Genomic DNA, 18594 nt, shown 5'->3' with positions numbered 1-18594 from the left:
AGATTCACATAGTGCTTCAATTGTGTTGTCGTGTTTTATAATGAAGCAGGTCAATTCAATGCTTGATAGCAATTGTTTTTAGTTTCAAATTTTGGTTGGCGGATCTTAAGTTTTTGAATGACAAGGGACAAAATTAATAACAAAATAAATTGTAAATCATGATGCTGAATTTACCTAGCTATGAACTGACTTCGTATAATTAACCACAAAGTATTAAATATCAATATAAAATAACATTGAGGACAATCTCTGAGCACACCCGAGTTCATATGAATTAGTTAAAGAACCGCTAATAAAGCCACAGGGGTGGAAATTGTACGCCGATAACTTTTGTGCGTTAATGTAAAATTATCAGATAGTATTTTTTGGTCTCTGTGGGGCAATGTTTGTGTTCGTTTATAAAGAAAACAATATTTTAATGGAATATTTTGTAAAACTTCTCGTGTAAAATCTGTAACTCGTGGACGTTTTGGTAAATTGTAATTTATCTCCGTTATAAACGCGATAGAATAATTAAACACAGGGCATCACCTTTAGCGGAGTCTGGTTGTTGTGTAACATCTTCAGATCTAACAATATTCAGGTGTAATAATCTTCAGGTGTAACGATTTTTAGGTGTAACAATCTTCAGGTGTAATAATCTTCAGGTGTAACAATTTTTAGGTGTAACAATCTTCAGGTGTATAATCTTCAGGTGTAACAATTTTCAGGTGTAACAATCTTCAGGTGTAACAATTTTCAGGTGTAACAATCTTCAGAAGTAACAAACTTCAGGTGTAACAAACTTCAGGTGTAACAATCTTCAGGTGTAACAATCTTCAGGTGTAATAATCTTCAGGTGTAACAATTTTTAGGTGTAACAATCTTCAGGTGTATAATCTTCAGGTGTAACAATTTTCAGGTGTAACAATCTTCAGGTGTAACAATTTTCAGGTGTAACAATCTTCAGAAGTAACAAACTTCAGGTGTAACAAACTTCAGGTGTAACAATCTTCAGGTGTAACAATCTTCAGGTGTAATAATCTTCAGGTGTAACAATTTTTAGGTGTAACAATCTTCAGGTGTATAATCTTCAGGTGTAACAATTTTCAGGTGTAACAATCTTCAGGTGTAACAATTTTCAGGTGTAACAATCTTCAGAAGTAACAAACTTCAGGTGTAACAAACTTCAGGTGTAACAATCTTCAGGTGTAACAATCTTCAGGTGTAACAATTTTCAGGTGTAACAATTTTCAGGTGTAACACTCTTCAGAAGTAACAAACTTCAGGTGTAACAATATTCAGGTGTAACAATCTTCAGGTGTAATAATCTTCAGGTGTAACCATTTTTAGGTGTAACAATCTTCAGGTGTAACAATTTTCAGGTGTAACAATCTTCAGAAGTAACAAACTTCAGGTGTAACAATCTTCAGGTGTAACAATCTTCAGGTGTAACAATTTTTAGGTGTAACAATCTTCAGACGTAACAAACTTCAGGTGTAACAATATTCATGTGTAACAATCTTCAGGTGTAACAATCTTCAGGTGTAACAATCTTCAGATCTAACAATTTTCAGATCTAACAATTTTCAGGTGTAATAATCTTCAGGTGTAGCAATTTTCAAATGTAAGAATCTTCAGGTGTAACAATCTTCAGGTGTAACAATCTTCATGTGCATGCAACAATCATACCGATTCGGTCTCGCTGGTCATAGACAATCGTGTACCTATTAAATAACCCACCCACACTGTAACCTATATAACTACTTCATGCCCCAGACCATCAGCCACATGTTCTAGAACATTTATAGGAAACCCTAAACCTTCTCTGAACTACCCCCCCCCCCCCCCCACACACACACATACCCACACAGTTTGGAACTTAGATAATTTTAGATATTAAATTTAAATTACAACAAAACGATAAACCGCTATTCAAATTCTTTGTGTTTTATATTTGCACGGTCGCAGAAATTCTTTTTTTAACCTCAAAATGGTTGACCCGGAACAAGTGTTTTTAGAAATAAACTGTTCGGGGGAAAGTACATTGTAGTGAATGTTTAATAATGTTGTGTTAGGCAGAATAGAAGTACATTCAAGTAAGTTCATTTTGACGGTTCGCTTTGTTGCTCTACCGAGTTTAGTTCATCATCTTACTTGATATTTCTGACAGTAATAAATTAAATTATTTAAATCACAAGATCAAAACAACGACATGATTTCTTAAAATACAGAATAGATTTGTGACGAAAATATAACTCTCGGGGTTGTTCAAAGAAACTTTAAATTTTAATAAACATGTAATCGATTTAAAACTCGACCAACGTCTTTGCTACAACAATTTTAATATATTGATTTGCACTTTTCATAATATGTACATTTCACGTAAATTTAGTTAAATCTATAAGGCAAAACAAAGGCGGCACATCAACTGAGTAAAGTACAATAACAGGATGTAAGGGCGTTTTGGCGAATTAACTGAAGACATGAGAATAATTAAATTTTATATAACGACAGAACAACACACAAAGATTTGGTAGAATCGAAAGCCGTGAAACTTTAGACAAATCTAACCGAAATATCAACTAGTGCTTGCTGTGTCTCGGCACATTTGAAGCAGCTGTTTTAGCGTAATTCATCAGTGGATAGGACCAGGGGTCAGCTATTAATCGGTTCCCAGTTGTCTTCGTCTCGGCTGGTTTGTGCTTGGCTTGAGACTGCAATCAATGAATATAGCATTGATTGTAATCAAAGACCCTCGTTAACTAGACACGGTGTAATGATAGACCCCCAACATCCAGACACGGTGTAATGATAGACCCCCAACATCCAGACACGGTGTAATAATAGACCCCCAACATCCAGACACAGTGTAATGATAGACCCCCAACATCCAGACACAGTGTAATGATAGACCCCCAACATCCAGACACGGTATAATGATAGACCCCCAACATCCAGACACGGTGTAATGATAGACCCTCGGCATCTAGACACTGTGAAATGATAGGCCCCTGGAATTGGGAAGTGTAATGATAACGGTTGTAAGCGTTGGTCATTAAATGCGACCAACGCTTTACTTTTGGTTAAAAAATTTTGCTTATTTTTCCTTTATACGTACAAGAAAAACTGTGTTGTTATGTGGATTTATGTATATGATTTAATATAATGTAAGCCACCTACCTTTCCCTGCAGGGCTTCATTTTTTCTCTTATTCGCTCTTGTCTTGTCTACGGCAGATTTGGGCAGACTGCTGTATTTCAAGGCCCTACACAAACCAGATTCGTAATGTAAAGGATTGAATTCGTCTAGGTGCTCCACCTGTTGAAAGATATTTTCAACTTGTGAAAAAAGTGCAACGCATGGTTATATTTTTGAATATTTATACAATATATAAACTTCCCGAAGGTGGTAGATTTGTCTGCATGATTCTCTTAATTTTATTTTATTTATTTTAGTGCTTAGTTAATGAAACTAGAGCGAAAAATAAAAAGTTACTCTTTCAAACCTATTACTTTATGGCGCAGATGATGTGGAGTTCACCTATTTCTGTGACTTTGGCATATAAAAGGAAAGTGAGGTCAGCACTATGCCCCGCGGTCTTTTCTTTCTACCACGTGAGTCTGGTACCTATCAGAGCTGGATGGACCCACCGACGTATTACGGACTATATCAAGGGAACAGAACGAAGTTTTCGTGTAAGCAGTCGTACGCTCTATATCTGTCCACGCTGACCCAACAAACAATTAAAAACGGTTTATAAATGATGATATCACGCGTAGAAATGAGTTCTCGTAAAGAGTGAATGTATAAAAGTGTCGACGATGTAGGCTCCGTGTTGGTGTATGTGTAGACACTGAACTTGTGATCTGACATTGAGACACGCTTTGACCATGTGATCAGTGCGTTGTCTCGGGTGAAGTATTGATGATGTGTCATCCTCTGTCCTTACACACACAAAACAACATTTACAGAAATAGTAGATTGTTATTTTTTAAATGAAGGCTATCTCACGACTTATTTTGGTTCGATGCATAATCATCATTCCCTTTTTAGTTGTCAGATGTTTTTTTCCAAATCCAATACATTCCCCCAACATATAAAAAAAACACGTTCTAATACTTTTTGCCCCAGCACAAAGAGCACACGAAGTGTCAAGATGACGCGTTTTTTAAGGTCGCCTGTCATTTTGTCAGTGTAGACTTTGATGGAACAGAGCACGGCCTGTCCAATTAGAAGTAACAAGAAAAGTCTTAGGTTTAATTCTGACGTTGTGGTGATGGCTTACAACATTGTGATGCTCTGTGGTGGATGGCTTTTTCTTATAAGTTTCTCTTTATTCCTTACTTTGAAGACTAATGCGCTAACCAGGAACACTGAATCAATAATACATGGAACATAACAATGCTTTAATGTTGAGGAGAGTTGTGAATAAATCGAATACGTCGAAGTCAGTGTGAGGTTGTAGGAGTAATTTAATATTTTTTATGCTAAAACAACATAGATCTCGTGTTGTGGGTTTTTTAACCTGACACTACACACATTACCAACTACAAATAAAGTTAGGTCTTCGCTAGTATTGTATAATGTTGCACCAATAGCCGTAAGAAAGAATAGAGGTAGTGGTATGCATCATGGCAGTCACCAAATAGACAAAAGTGGTATGCATCATGTCAAAGACCAATTTTGAAGAAGAACAGTACTATGTATCATACCAGAGACCAATTACACACAAAAAAAACTGTTTCATACCATAGACAACGAGGACCTGACACACAGATCAGCCTCTACGTTGTGAGCAGCTGGACTCATGGGTTGGGTCAAGGGTAGCAGCAGCTCTTTGGGCACGACACTCTTGATCAGCATAGTGCTGGAGAATAAAAGTTTTACAGTAATCTTTAGGAGCCTTACGCTGTAAAAATAGTGTACAACACTGTTTATCAGTATATTGTGCTGTGCAATAAATGTACGAGTATTTTATCAGCATAGAACTGTCATGTAAAAGTTTAACGGTCCTGTCCTTCAATGTGTAACATTAAGGTATTTGCATACGACAAACACCACTTTTTTTATCATTTTGCAGATAAAACCAAAATACCAAACGGGAAAAAAATTGTTTACTAACGAGAACGCCGTTTGTGTTTCGTCTGTTTTAACATGTAAACATAACTACCTGTGCTCGGAAGGCATCAAGATGAAAAAGCCCGCAGGTTTTGGGGCTGTGTTGACGCATTGAGGACGCGGCTGGGGCCATTCTCGTGCGCTAGATGAGCTACCTGCATTGTGCTGGTCATCGATTTGGGTAAGAAGTACCTGATCCTGCATATATTATTACTTGATAACTCTGCGTGAAACCACAATGGTAATTACAGTTTAAATATTAATTATGCTATGTTTGAAGCTGGATCGATCTCACGGCGAGAATACACAATGGAAGTTAACGTCAGAGGCGTCGAACCTTTTCTGTGAGCGCGTGACAGAGAGAATGGAAATGGTGTTGGTTCTTCTCCAGTAGCTCCCAGTCCATCCTCCAGCAGGCCGTGGCCACAACAACCAGTGGGACACCGAACAACACAGACTCGCACAACGTGTTGCGGTCCAGGCTCTTCAGGACCTGTCACAACAAGGAGGACATGCGTAGAACGTCATTCTAGGAAACTAACTTCATTTGAAAAGGGTGATGGTAATACAGGAAGAATGGTAAGGATGAACTAATGGTAAATATGAATGAGTGATAAGGCTGAGTTGATCATAAGACTAAATAAATGGTGGCAAGACTGGAGGAATAGTGAGAATGAATACTGAAACTGGTTTTTCTTTCAGGCATTTCTTTTGGGTGGGGGGGGGGGAATTTATATAGAAAATATACACTTTTACCAGTGCCCCCTTCTCTCCCTCCGGAGAAGTCTGAAAGACAGACTAACTGAACCTGAATGAACAATAAAACTTGACAAACCTTGAGCTGATAAATTGGAACTTTGATCCCTTTAGCTTTGCTGGGTGTTGGAAAAATATGCTTGCAAGACGTCGACTCGGCATGTAGATTCTGTGATTGTCGTGAATACATTAAGTTAGTTTTGTAAAGAAACAGTCTTTGGGGGGGGATTTCAGTTTAGACGTGAATTATATTTATATTTTGTTTTTTTTCTTAGAAAATAAATAATGGAGTACTTGTCAACAATCGACATGAATACATGAACACATTAGACGTTTAAATCTCCCCCATATTGACGTGTTTAGCTCTTGATATAGCACTGACCTCTGAACCCTTACACAAAAGACGTCAATAGTACGACTGTACCGAAAAACGTAGTGTGACCAACAATCACAAGAGGAATATTTCCAGCTAGCCAAGCACCTGAGTGAGGTGAGACGCCCGAGCAGCAATGTTTGCGTGTATGGTTTTCTTACTTGAAACTATCCAGCTCGATATACGGACAAAAATTAGCAAAAAATCGCTGAGTCCACTCAGCTTTAGTTTGTATCTGATTTGAGTTGTGGAAAGTAAAACAGCAGGACATAATGCTGATCATGCATTTCTTTACAAGATCTATATCGAATTTTAATAAAAAGGGACCTTACTTCCTCTCTCATAGGCAATCTTTTGAAAGGGTACATTACTTACTTACTACTATTCATGCGGGCGTCAATTCCCTAAGGAAATAAACTGATCGACTAAATGGCACTAAATGATTTCTAACGATTGGAGTTTTAATAATGCCGGCAACCACCCGATTGCAATGAACGCAATTAAAGCGTTAAATCAATGTCAGCTTTTTGTACAGTTTACCCAAGATTACATGTGCGTGTAGTCACCATTAAAAGTGCTAAAACTATCATACTTCAAGTGTAGCCTTAAAATATCATTATAATTTATTATTCTATTATGATTTCACGCGCTGTGATTAAGTTAGACAATGTAGGTGTTAACAAAAGCTAACATAACATTTTAGAATTACGTTTTATTTTTTGTCCAATGCTGTGTTTTATTTTAGCTTTAGTTGTTTTTGTTTGTTGTTTGTTTGGTTTTTTTTGCACCAAGTAAACTGTAAAACCACTAGCGAGCTATGTACTTTACAAATGATGTTAGTGTTTACGAGTTAAAAGATCCGTTATAATCATGAAGCACGCATGCATGTTTCCTGGTCTAACTCAATAGTTCACAGTCTGTTGTTTTATAATTGAACAAAATAATCAATTAACTAATATACTAATGGAATATTGAAATAATGGTACAAAAACCAAATTAGTTGTACGTATCAGCCTCCATATTTATTTTTCTTGTAGTGTATGAAACAATATGTCTAAATGTAATAAATGTCATAATCAATATAAAGAGTTAAAACAACGGGCTACATTAACCGCGTTAAAATGTTTTAAGTCTGGCATGATTTTGCCACGGTACTGCGTCTCAGTGAAATTTAAACCCAGAGTTTTGTAGTATGGTTATTATATGACTTAATTTTAGTTGATACCGAAACGGTTTATGTGACAGAAAAATGTTGACGCCCCTCTCGCCCCATCCCGTCACAGCAAGCAACCAGTCAGGCAGTTTGACAAATGTATTGCAGCTTTGTTTTGCCACTCGACCGTGCGCTCGCTTTGTGTTCTTTTCATGCTGGTCAACAAACACACGACAGTGAGCGAAGGAATTAAGGCTTGAGCTGACAATACGGAAGTTTAAAAAGTCACGTGTCCAAACAAATAAGATTTCAGCTTAATTAAGTGTTATTTTTTAAACCATGAATCTTTTGGGGTACGGTACACAATGGAAGACAGTCTAAATTAACGTAAAAGCTCAGGGCGCAAAAAGAGATTAAATTAATCTTTTCAAGTGGTCGTTACAAAAACGTTTTTATGTTCTAAAAATGACAGTGTTTTAAAAAGAATCTTTTCATGCCATTTCCATATGACATAGTTCATAACATCTCTTGAATGGTGGCAATTAATTACTTTAATAATCCTCACAAGCTGATTCAAGCAAACACTGGTGGCCGGGAAGAAAAGCTGGGATACCGTGGATAGAATAGACAGCAAACCACAGGAAGTAGGCACCACACGGCGTGGTGATTGCTGACTGCCTGCAGGAGATTGTTGATTGCCTGCAGGTGATTGTTGACCGCCTGCGGGCAATAATCAAGAAGAATCAATCCACTTTTTTCTTTTTAAGTGTTTGAAAATGAAAAACTTTTTATTGCCCTGCACGCATTATTATTATTAATTGTGTGCAAGCTTTTTTTAATGAAATATATTGCAGGAATTAACACATATTGCTCGAAGGAGACTAATGATCAATGGGATATATTATAATTGTATGATTCGTCGATGGGTCAAAGGCCATAAGACTGGATAAACGTTTAGTGTAATGATAGACCCCGGCATCTAGACATGGTGTACTGATAGTTTTGTCATTTTTACACGATTTACCATTAAATACTTTTTACTAATCATAGTTACCGATGTAATCGTAAAATTGTAATTAATTTCGCGTCATCAAAAAAAGAAATTAAATCAATTGAAACCCTCATTCAACATGAATAGCTTACAAAGTACTCTTCAAATGGGAGCTGTATAGGGCTGAGCATCCGCTCTATAAAATCACACTTAAGCACCAAAGCCTGATCAGCTGTGGAGGAAAAAATAGATTTTCTGTTGACAGGCCTACATGCTTTTAGTGGGGGGTCCGAAATTTTGTGACCAATGTTAGAAAATGAATTTTAGCCATTATTTCGCGTTTTAGAAAACTGTTTTAATAAATTGCAATAGGAATTGATTAAAATACTCTATTTTGACAGTTCAGACAAGATTTTGGAAAAATCTCGATGTTTCGAAAAAAAATTCAACTGCAATTTTGAGGGGGTTGTGGCTTTTTGTGACAGTGGCCTAGGCAAGGGGGGGGGGGGGGGGGTTAGGGGTTATAACCCCTCCCATGGACTCACAGCCTTATATATATATATATATATATATATATATATATATATATATATATATATATATATATATATATATATATATATATATATATATATATATATATATATATATATAATTTTATACATTTGGAAAAATGTTTGAACCCCTCCCATGACCAATTCCGGGCTACGCCACTGTTTTGTGACGATGTGTGACGGAGGGGAGAGGGGAGGTAAAAATCGTCCAAAAAAGCGTGACGTCATTTATGGATGACCCCTAAGGATATTTCATGTCTACATGATCGAAGGGTGTCGTCTAACAAAATTGGGAGATCCCGAATAATCTTATAAATAAACACAACCGCTGAAGATGGAAACATGAAAACTGTTAGATAGAAATATCTCGTTGAGCTGATTAATATCATCATACTTTGAAAATTATATTTAATTAACATTACAAACGAAATAAATATATGGGATATAAATAAAAATACTGTTGTTTTGAATCGTCTCTTGGTGTAAGTTGATGGGCCGGTTATAAAAAAATACTCTCTATTTACGGGTCTCTCCAAGGCAAGTCGATGTTGCTTGGTGTTGAAACTTGGAAGAGACTTTACGTCAGCTCCATTAGTTTGGAATAATTCTTGTTTGGGCAGTTCACTTGACTGACTTACCCACTACACCAAAAACCACCTTACAGTCCTATCCCACCCAACAGTCCTATCCCACCCTACAGTCATATCCCACTAGGGCAGGTTAAACCCCCAAATTGAAATTTAGGTGTTAGGACTTTTTTGAGTGATAAGGAAGTTGTAAATAGCATAGTATATGAAAAAAATGCAAAAAAAATCACTAAAAGTTATGGTTTTGTGAAAATATTTTCTAAAAAGTGTCATTTTTAGGGTAAAATAGCTCAAAATTAGCTCTCATTGAAATCACAATAACTCAGCTTCTGTTTGTCAGAATAACACAAATCTTTAATATATTGTAATATACGCAATTACAAAAAAGTTGAACTAAAACAATTAGAAAATAATAAAAAATGGATTTTAGCCAAATTTTTTAAATGTGAGACCTAAATTTTTTCCATAAAGTAGGGAGTAGACTTAGCTTTTTTTTAATAAAATGATAAGTTTCAAAGATATAGAAATTCTTTTAGTTCACCTTTACAAGCAGTGGTTAGTAAACATGTGTGCAAAATTTCAGCTAAATATCTCAAGTAGTTTTTGAGTTATAGTGATTTAACTGGTACTATTTTGTTGGAAAGTAACATTTTGAGAAAAACGCTAAATAGTGAAAAATATACTAAATTTGAAAAAAACGAGAAAAAGCGAAAACTATACCAAATAAGTCATTTTTAAAACCTCCCAGTTACATAAATTGCATCTGGTGCCTCTTACTCAGCAATAAGAACATCTATTTTAGTTAGTTTTTAATTTTTATGTTGCTAAATGTTGCTTAATATAGGTCAATTACGTCATTAGTCTCATTAATTAAAAAATTATAAAAAATACTAGCAATACGAAATTTTGCAAAATGATTATACAAAAATGTTCAGAATTGAATGTAGTTTCAGAAACAATAGATTTTCAAAAATCAACATTTCTGACTTAAATATGTATTTTGGGGGGGTTTAACCTGCCCTTACCCAACAGTCCGATTCCAAACCTACAATCCTATCCCACCCAACAGTCCTATCCCACCCAACAGTCCTATCCCACCCATCATTTTTATCCCACCCTACCGTCCTACCTGGACTAGGAGCTGGCAAAATCAAATGCATATTTTCATACTCGCTTGATGTATCAATCAACCAGTTATAGAAAAACTTCTGTAGGGAAAGCGGATCTTTACAGGAGAAATATTTCAATAGCATTATTAAACTAAAAAAAAAAGAATTTTTTTACAATTCATGTATGTATGTATGTATGGTTACAACGTATTAGAGTATTAATACAACTGTTTAGTTTTAAATTCAAGCTATTTAAAACATTTTCGATGTATCAGTGGCGTAGGCAGGGGGAGGGGGGTGAAAGTTTGAGGGGGGTGCAAATCGAAAGTTTGTCCCCGGGTAAAAATTGGAACCCCCCCTCCCCTTGAGACGATCCTGGCTACGCCACTGTTGCGTATGCATACATTGTCTCATATGTGAGGGATTATCTCATACTGCACTGAAAGAACACTTTATGCCTCCCTTCTCTCAAAATGATTAATTATATTATTTATATATTTATAATTTTTTTTTTTTTAGGTTTTAAATTATGTACATCCTTTTGGTATTTCGACTCACCACTTTGAAGATCAAATACATCGACGAGACTGCTGACGTCACTAGGCGCAAAATTGTTTACATCCAAGTTTTCTGGGATCACGTCTAGGGGCTGGCTACTGCTGATTGTAGCGCTGACAATTCTCTGAAAGGGGCAAAAGTCTACACAACCAAAATCTTAACCAACATAATCGCATCAAGCATCATATGCCATTCTTCACCTTTTTGATTTACAATTTTAGTAGGTTAATTAAATATTTTTGTTGGTTATTTAACTGATTAGTTTAAATACATTCCAACCTTAAAAACAGTTAAATCCGCTTCATTTGGTAGTGCGTTTAGCTGCTTGTGTACACAATCTCCGGATTTACCCGTTACTATAATTACTTCCAGTTGGTTAAAGTTGATTGGCGCCTGAACAACAAAAATTTCATCATTCGTTTTTGTTGTTTGTTTGTTTGTTTGTTGTTTGGAGGGTTTTTTTTAAGGGGGAGGGGTATTAAAAAATATATTTCTCATGTTTGGTTTTTTTTTTTTTGTATTTTCCGACTTACAAAAATGCTCGCCTTTAGAGGTTTTACTCCAACTATTTTCTCTATTCAAGTGGTATTGCGAGGTCTACACTACCAATAAATTCAGTCATAATTGACAATGGTCTTAAAAGTCATCTAAGTGTTAGAAATGTATCAATATAGAATATCAATTCTTTTAATTTTTTTTTAAACGATGGGGCTAGGTTGCCATCTGTATTATTATCTTTATTGTCAGGAGTTTTTTTTTTCCAAAATGTCTGAGAAAAGTCTGGAATTTCCTTTTTAAAAAGCAGTACGAACCAAGAGTTAGAGATAGGGTTAATTTGGAGTTAGGAATAGGGAGCTGGACGAAGAGTAGGGATATGAAAAAGGATGTGGACATGGATTGCGGTAAAGATAGATGCGCTGACCATTTTAAAAGGGGGCGGTATTACCGGTGGATTGACAGGGGTACTTGACAAGCGGTAGTTGATAGATAACGACGGGTGAAATAACCGAGAGGTAATTGACGTGGGAGTTGCAATGTCGTAGATGCCTACACACCTGAGGAAGGCTGGCTATGTATCGTCTGTATTGGTTACATGACTCTAGTACCGCCTGGTAAAGGCATGGCTCCTCACTCTTTGACTTGCGTTCTGATAAACCATCATCCAGCATTTTACGTATGTCCTCTATGGCTGCATGCAACCGAACGAAGTTATTTTTTGTGCAGGACAGTGGCAATATTACCTGTATATTTAAAAGTTATATATATATATATATATATATATATATATATATATATATATATATATATATATATATATATATATATATATATATATATATATATATAGTTCTATTAGTTAGATTTTCATAGAATCAGAGTCTACGTTTCAGCGAAAATTATGCTCAATAAATTACTTTACTGTATTAAAAAAACCAAAGGATTTGATTGTACCATAACAGATTATTGTTTTCGATAGGAAGTCCACGTGTAATCGATTACTGATTGATTGAGGCTGCTCAAACGAATTTTGATTTATTTTTTATTTGTTCTTTGCTAACCAATAAAACAGTTTTATACAAGGAAATCATAAAAGCGTGTTGCATTAAAATTTTATAGAAACAATGGTGTGGGTTAAATTAGTTAAAATCATTCCATCACATTACACTGTTTCTAAATACTACGTTTTCAAAGCGGGCCAGAAAATGTAACGACTATGGATTTTTTAAAATTATATTTAAAAAAGCGAACTCATTAAACTTATGCTTTTATTTATTTCCCAAGAACGGCCAATCCATACAATGATATGTACGTCTATTCCCTGTACACCATAAAGTTAATACACAAATTACATACACACTAAAAAAAAACATCCAGTCCACGGTGGTACTATGGTTGAGAACATTTAAGTTGTACATGTTTTGGTGGGTTAAATAAAATGTCGCTTTTTTTTTTTCAAAATTGTGCAACCAACTATCCCCTAATCCAAGTAATTCCCACTAACGATGTCAGCCATCGCCTGATGTTTACTTACTTCGGGATAAGACGTAAGTAAGTAAATAGCAATCAGTGGGATCCGGGGCTGGCCGTCCATCCTAGAACTCATACACAGGGTGTTTTCTAGCGCCTCGCACACAGCTCTCGCCGCCTGCTTCTCCAGAGGTGAGCTCAAGTCCAGCAGAACCGTCCGAGCTGGTTGGGTAGGTGTTGGGTGACCAAAGATGGGTGAAAAATGGATGTTAGGTGACAAAAGATGGGTGACAAATGAATGTTAGGTGACAAAAGATGGGTGACAAATGAATGTTAGGTGACAAAAGATGGGTGACAAATGGATGTTAGGTGACAAAAGATGGGTGACAAATGAATGTTAGGTGACAAAAGATGGGTGACAAATGGATGTTAGGTGACAAAAGATGGGTGACAAATGGATGTTAGGTGACAAAAGATGGGTGACAAATGGATGTTAGGGGACAAAAGATGGGTGACAAATGGATGTTAGGTGACCAAAGATGGCTGACAAATGGATGTTAGGTGACCAAAGATGGCTGACAAATGGATGTTAGGTGACAAAAGATGGCTGACAAATGGATGTTAGGTGACAAAAGATGGGTGACAAATGGATGTTAGGTGACAAAAGATGGGTGACAAATGGATGTTAGGTGACAAAAGATGGGTGACAATTGGATGTTAGGTGACAAAAGATGGGTGACAAATGGATGTTAGGTGACAAAATATGTGTGACAAATGGATGTTAGGTTACAAAAGATGGGTGACAAATGGTTCTAAGGTGACAAAAGATGGGTGACAAATGGATGTTAGGTGACAAAAGATGGGTGACAAATGGACGTTAGGTGGCAAAAGATGGGTGACAAATGGTTCTAAGGTGACAACAGATGGGTGACAAATGGATGTTAGGTGACAAAAGATGGGTGACAAATGGATTTTAGGTGACAAATTATGTGAATACATAGATCAGTGGTTCTTAATTTGGGTTCATTCGAATTCCCGCTCTACGGTGAGTCAGTCGCAGGGGTTCGGCGGAGGTCAAGACACACACCCGACTCATTTGATTCACGATTGATTTTTGTCTGTGCGGACGATAGATTAAGAAGGGTTCGGCGAATGCGCATATGAAACTGGTGGGGTTCGGTACTACCAAAAAGGTTTTAAAAACCACTTATATAGATGCAGAGGCGTAGCGAGGGGGAGGGGGGTGCGGACCGCACCGGGTGACACCATTTAGGGGGGTGACACCAAGGCAAAAAATAGCAAAATATATAGAGAAAAACTTGAGGGGGGGTGCAAATCGAAAGTTCGAGGGGGGGGGTGCAAATCGAAAGTTTAAAGGGGGGGGGGGTGCAAATCGAAAGTTCGAGGGGGGTGGGGCGCAAGTAGAAAATTTGAGGGGGGGGTGCAAATCGAAAATTTGAAAGTTTGACCCCGGGAAGGGTCGCTACGCCTCTGGGGGGGGGGGTGATACTATTAAGTGCCGCACCGGGTGACACCCGACCTCGCTACGCCACTGTATAGATGTGAGGTTACAAACGATGCGTGTAAAGATAGATGCTGTGTACTGGAAAAAAAGAATTGTCTAAATGTGTATACCAGGGGTCTCCAAACTACGGCCCGCGGGCCGGATGCGGCCCGCGAAGTCCTCTCATCCGGCCCGCGGAGATCTTTTTGTCTAAGGAAAAATCGTTTGTTGGTGATGGTTGATGACCTTTGCCCAGAGAAATCAAAGACATGCCTGGAAGAAACTGGCCCCCAAACTGAAATTCGATAGTTAATGTGGCCCTCGGTCTAAAAAGTTTGGAGACCCCTGGTGTATACTATCATAGCAGCAGCAAAAGAAAGTTCAAAGTAGAAAAATAAAAGCGTGCACTTGTGGAAAGAAAATTGTAGAATGTTGTCATTTTAAAATTGTTTTTTTTTTTCGATACCATAAGAGTTGCCACTCGAAATCGAATCTTCTTAATCGTGAAATGTAAATCAATACTTCAAGAGCGACAATATGTCACAGCATTTTGATGAAGTTGTAATCGGAGGGGGTTTTTTTAATTAGTCCAGCCGACATCACCAGTATTTAGTACTTTTTTTTCGTTGTTTCTTCCTGTGCCATTTTTAGAGCATCAATTCAAACGATTACTTTAGCAAGTAATTTAACGATGCAGGATTCTGATTCATTTTTAATGAGACCTTCGATTGTTAAGTACCTGACAATGATGATTGTGGAGTGAGCGGCCGTTACACAAGAAAAAAAAACATCTATTAGACTGAAAACAAAGCACAAAAAAGTCAGTACATTGATCTTCGCCTACCTGGTTGATAGGACATGATCGTGCGGCCACTGCTCTCGTCCATTTTAACCGTCGACATTTATCCCGTGTCTATAAAATATAAAACACGATCAATCACACAGCTTACATGGCAACAAAAGGAATAAAAGGGGTTCATATGACAGTGCCGGTATGATAATAAAGTAGCAGATCTAGGTTTATCGCTTTCGGGATCAGGGTTGCCAGGGTTAAAGTTAAGGTTGTGGAAAAAATAAAATAAAATAAAAACAATACGACGGGCCGATTTTCCAGAAGTACTATGACTGGTATTATCATTTGTAAATACAATTTTTTTAGGAAAATGTGTTAGTCATTTTAAAGTGTAAATTTAACATTTACTTTCGTACAGACATTGGCCAATAGAGTAAAGGGATATAACTGCAAAATACAGAGACATTGGAAATACGGATAAAGGGATGTCACTGTAGAATGGTTATGTAAAATATGAGTGACGTGATTAGATTTTAACATTTTAAACACAAAGTTTGAGTCCTGCTATCTATCTTCATGTCCAACAAATAAATTTCTAAAGCTTATTAATTTAGTCTGAAAATGTAAACTTTTGAGAAAATGTATATATCTAGTAAGCCTATAGGACCTTCAATATATTTGAGAATGGATTATAATTTTCAGCGGTATATTCCTCTTAGCTAGCTAATGTTGTGATATTCTTTAGGCCTATCTTTAATTGTTGAATATTTAAATTATAAATACTGGTTCTTGTAAAAACGCCCTGTTGGATGTATATTTGTTTTTTACTTTCTCGTATACAGAATTTAGAGGAAGTTTGAAATTTTTGACAGTTTTCACAGTTATACTCCTCAGTGCTTCATCATATATAAGGGTACAGGGGACTTGCACTGATTATTTATATGCTGTTCATTTTGTGCGCAATTCTTATTTCTACGCGATTCTATTCAATTTTTTTAATTAATTTAAGTATTTTAAATTTGAAAAAAAATATTTAAATGCCAATATCCCGACTGCACTGGAGTTGCCATCCCCATTAGTGTTATCTAAGAATATTCCCGTTTTTTTTTTTAATTTGCCCTAATGTTTACTACCCTGTTGTGAATGCGTCGTCAATCTATAGTGCGACATATGTCCCCGGGCGCCGACCTTAGGGGCGCCAAAATGGGTTGGAAAAATAAATTGAAAGGTTGAGGGGGGGTGCAAATCGAAAGTTTGAGGGGGGTGCAAATGGAAATCTCAAGGGGGGGGATGCAAATCGAAAGTTTGAGGGGGGGGTGCAAATCAAAATCTTGAGGGGGGTGCAAATCGAAAAGTTTGTCCCCGGGCGCCGGGAAGGGTCGCTACGCCTCTGCCGAGTGGCAATCTTTTATGTAAAAGTGACACTGTCTGCACATTTCAATAGGCCCTAGGCCTACTTAGCAATATGGTTAATGCATCGTTCATGAATGACGTCAGGCTTTTTTGTGAGTTATTTTTGTACCCCCACCTCTCGCTACATTGTCACACGTCGACATAGGCAGACCGATTCCCCGCGCAACTTCTAAAATGACGTCACATGTCAAGTTACCCCTGCAGAAAATTTCCTTTACTATTAGTAAAAGTATGTCCACTGAGTAGCCTAAGCAAAGTTAAGTAGGATAGAACTATACTTAGACTTTAGACAGACTAGGTCCTTCCCCAGACGTTAGACCTGCTAGAGGTGGTGCTAATAATAATTTAAAATATAGTTAAATAAATATAGGCATCGGATACCTAACTCGGATAGAATTATTTTGTTAATCATAGGTAGGTCCTACTCCTAGATCTACACTAGTAGGCTAACTCTAGATCTAGATCTAGACTAGAAATACTTAACTTAACTTTAATGCTGAATATTAATTAATTGTTGTAATTAATATTATATTCATAATAAAAACTCAGCAAATAAATAATAAAGTAAAGTAAATCTCAAGGGTACCTCCAGAACTCTTTAATAATACACAATTATGATTATTTTATGCTATGTTTTGCTATTAAAATAACTTAGATTCTAGATTTATATGTAGATTTAGATCTAGATCTATTACTTAATTAATTTAAACGGTAACTTAGATTAGCAGACGACAATCGGGCCAAACAATTGTTGAATCTAGATCTATAGCTTATAAAATAGTTTATAGCAGTAAAAAAAATTAAATCTTAAAAAAAAGCAACTGAAAAGTAGACTAGGGCCCTAGGCTGCAAAAAAAAATAATCCTAACGTGAACGAAACACGTCATCTTAACTGTGTTTCCAATTAACTGGAAAATCTAGTTTGGAACAAAATTAATATTCCATAACTTTTACTAGTTTACTATTCACAGTATTTTTTATTATTTAATAATTAGCTTACATATAGTTCCTGTTTGTGCTTGGGAAATGAAATATTAAACCGAGTAAAAATAGCAGAAACTTTGACAAAAATATAATTGATACAACCTAAGGATTAGGATATAGGGCTGGTAAGTAGGTCAATAAACAGTTCTATGGCTCATGTAGGTTTTATTGAGCCGTAGAACTGGTTGGTGATCTACTTACCAGCCCTATAGTCACCCGGTGCGACACCTCATGGTACCCCCCACCCTCAAGAAACAAATAAATTGCATATATATATATATATATATATATATATATATATATATATATATATATATATATATATATATATATATATATGTGTGTGTGTGTGTGTGTGTGTGTGTGTGTGTATGTGTGTGTGTGTGTGTATGTGTGTAAGCCTACATAGACCTATAATTTAATACTATGCCATCTACACGTAGATGTATGTGTGTAAGCATGTGTATATGTACTTTTATATAGTTTTTTCTTAATGTATTTCAAATTAGTAAAGCTACGCACTTTTGGTCTGAACTACGAACTCTATTTCTAATGAATAGGAACATTATTTCTATAGTGACCAAGGAAATATGTCCAACGCTTGAATCCGCTAGAAGCTCTTTGCCTTTTATTACGTTCAGGCCAGTACATTGCTTGTCTGTGAAAGTTGCGATTGTTATCACCCCCCCCCTCCTCCCATTTCGCCTAATGGCGTCTATTTGTGCACGTAATTATATCAATCCACTTATTA

The 18594-nt window shown here is 36.5% G+C and overlaps 1 protein-coding gene across 1 annotated transcript; it reads right to left on the bottom strand.

The window, feature by feature from the left end:
* Positions 1–2203: 2203 nt before the first annotated feature.
* On the bottom strand, positions 2204–17595 carry LOC131937449 (meiosis 1 arrest protein). Its single transcript, XM_059294897.1, has 14 exons — positions 17446–17595; positions 15498–15566; positions 13214–13371; positions 12237–12422; positions 11461–11574; positions 11182–11305; positions 10644–10739; positions 8526–8605; positions 5936–6025; positions 5438–5593; positions 5153–5298; positions 4732–4849; positions 3163–3300; positions 2204–2696 (listed from the first exon to the last, which is right to left on the bottom strand). The coding sequence occupies exons 2-14, from the start codon at positions 15553–15555 to the stop codon at positions 2565–2567; spliced, it is 1596 nt and encodes a 531-aa protein (XP_059150880.1). The 5' UTR covers positions 15556–15566; positions 17446–17595; the 3' UTR covers positions 2204–2564.
* Between the last annotated feature and the right edge of the window lie 999 nt (positions 17596–18594).

This window comes from Physella acuta, unplaced genomic scaffold (genome assembly GCF_028476545.2).
Source record: "Physella acuta isolate Inbredline_101_S28 unplaced genomic scaffold, ASM2847654v3 ptg000210l, whole genome shotgun sequence".
Taxonomy (NCBI): domain Eukaryota; kingdom Metazoa; phylum Mollusca; class Gastropoda; family Physidae; genus Physella; species Physella acuta.
This window is presented reverse-complemented; position numbering and strand designations above follow the sequence as displayed.

Coding starts and splice junctions, on each gene's coding strand:
- LOC131937449 (XM_059294897.1), bottom strand. CDS start 15,555: ATGTCGACGGTTAAAATGGACGAGAGCAGTGGCCGCACGATCATGTCC. Junction 6,026..8,525: donor TCCCATTTGAAGAGTACTTT/GTAAGCTATTCA, acceptor CGACAATCACAG/AATCTACATGCCGAGTCGAC. Junction 5,594..5,935: donor TTCCAATTTATCAGCTCAAG/GTTTGTCAAGTT, acceptor TTGTTGTGACAG/GTCCTGAAGAGCCTGGACCG.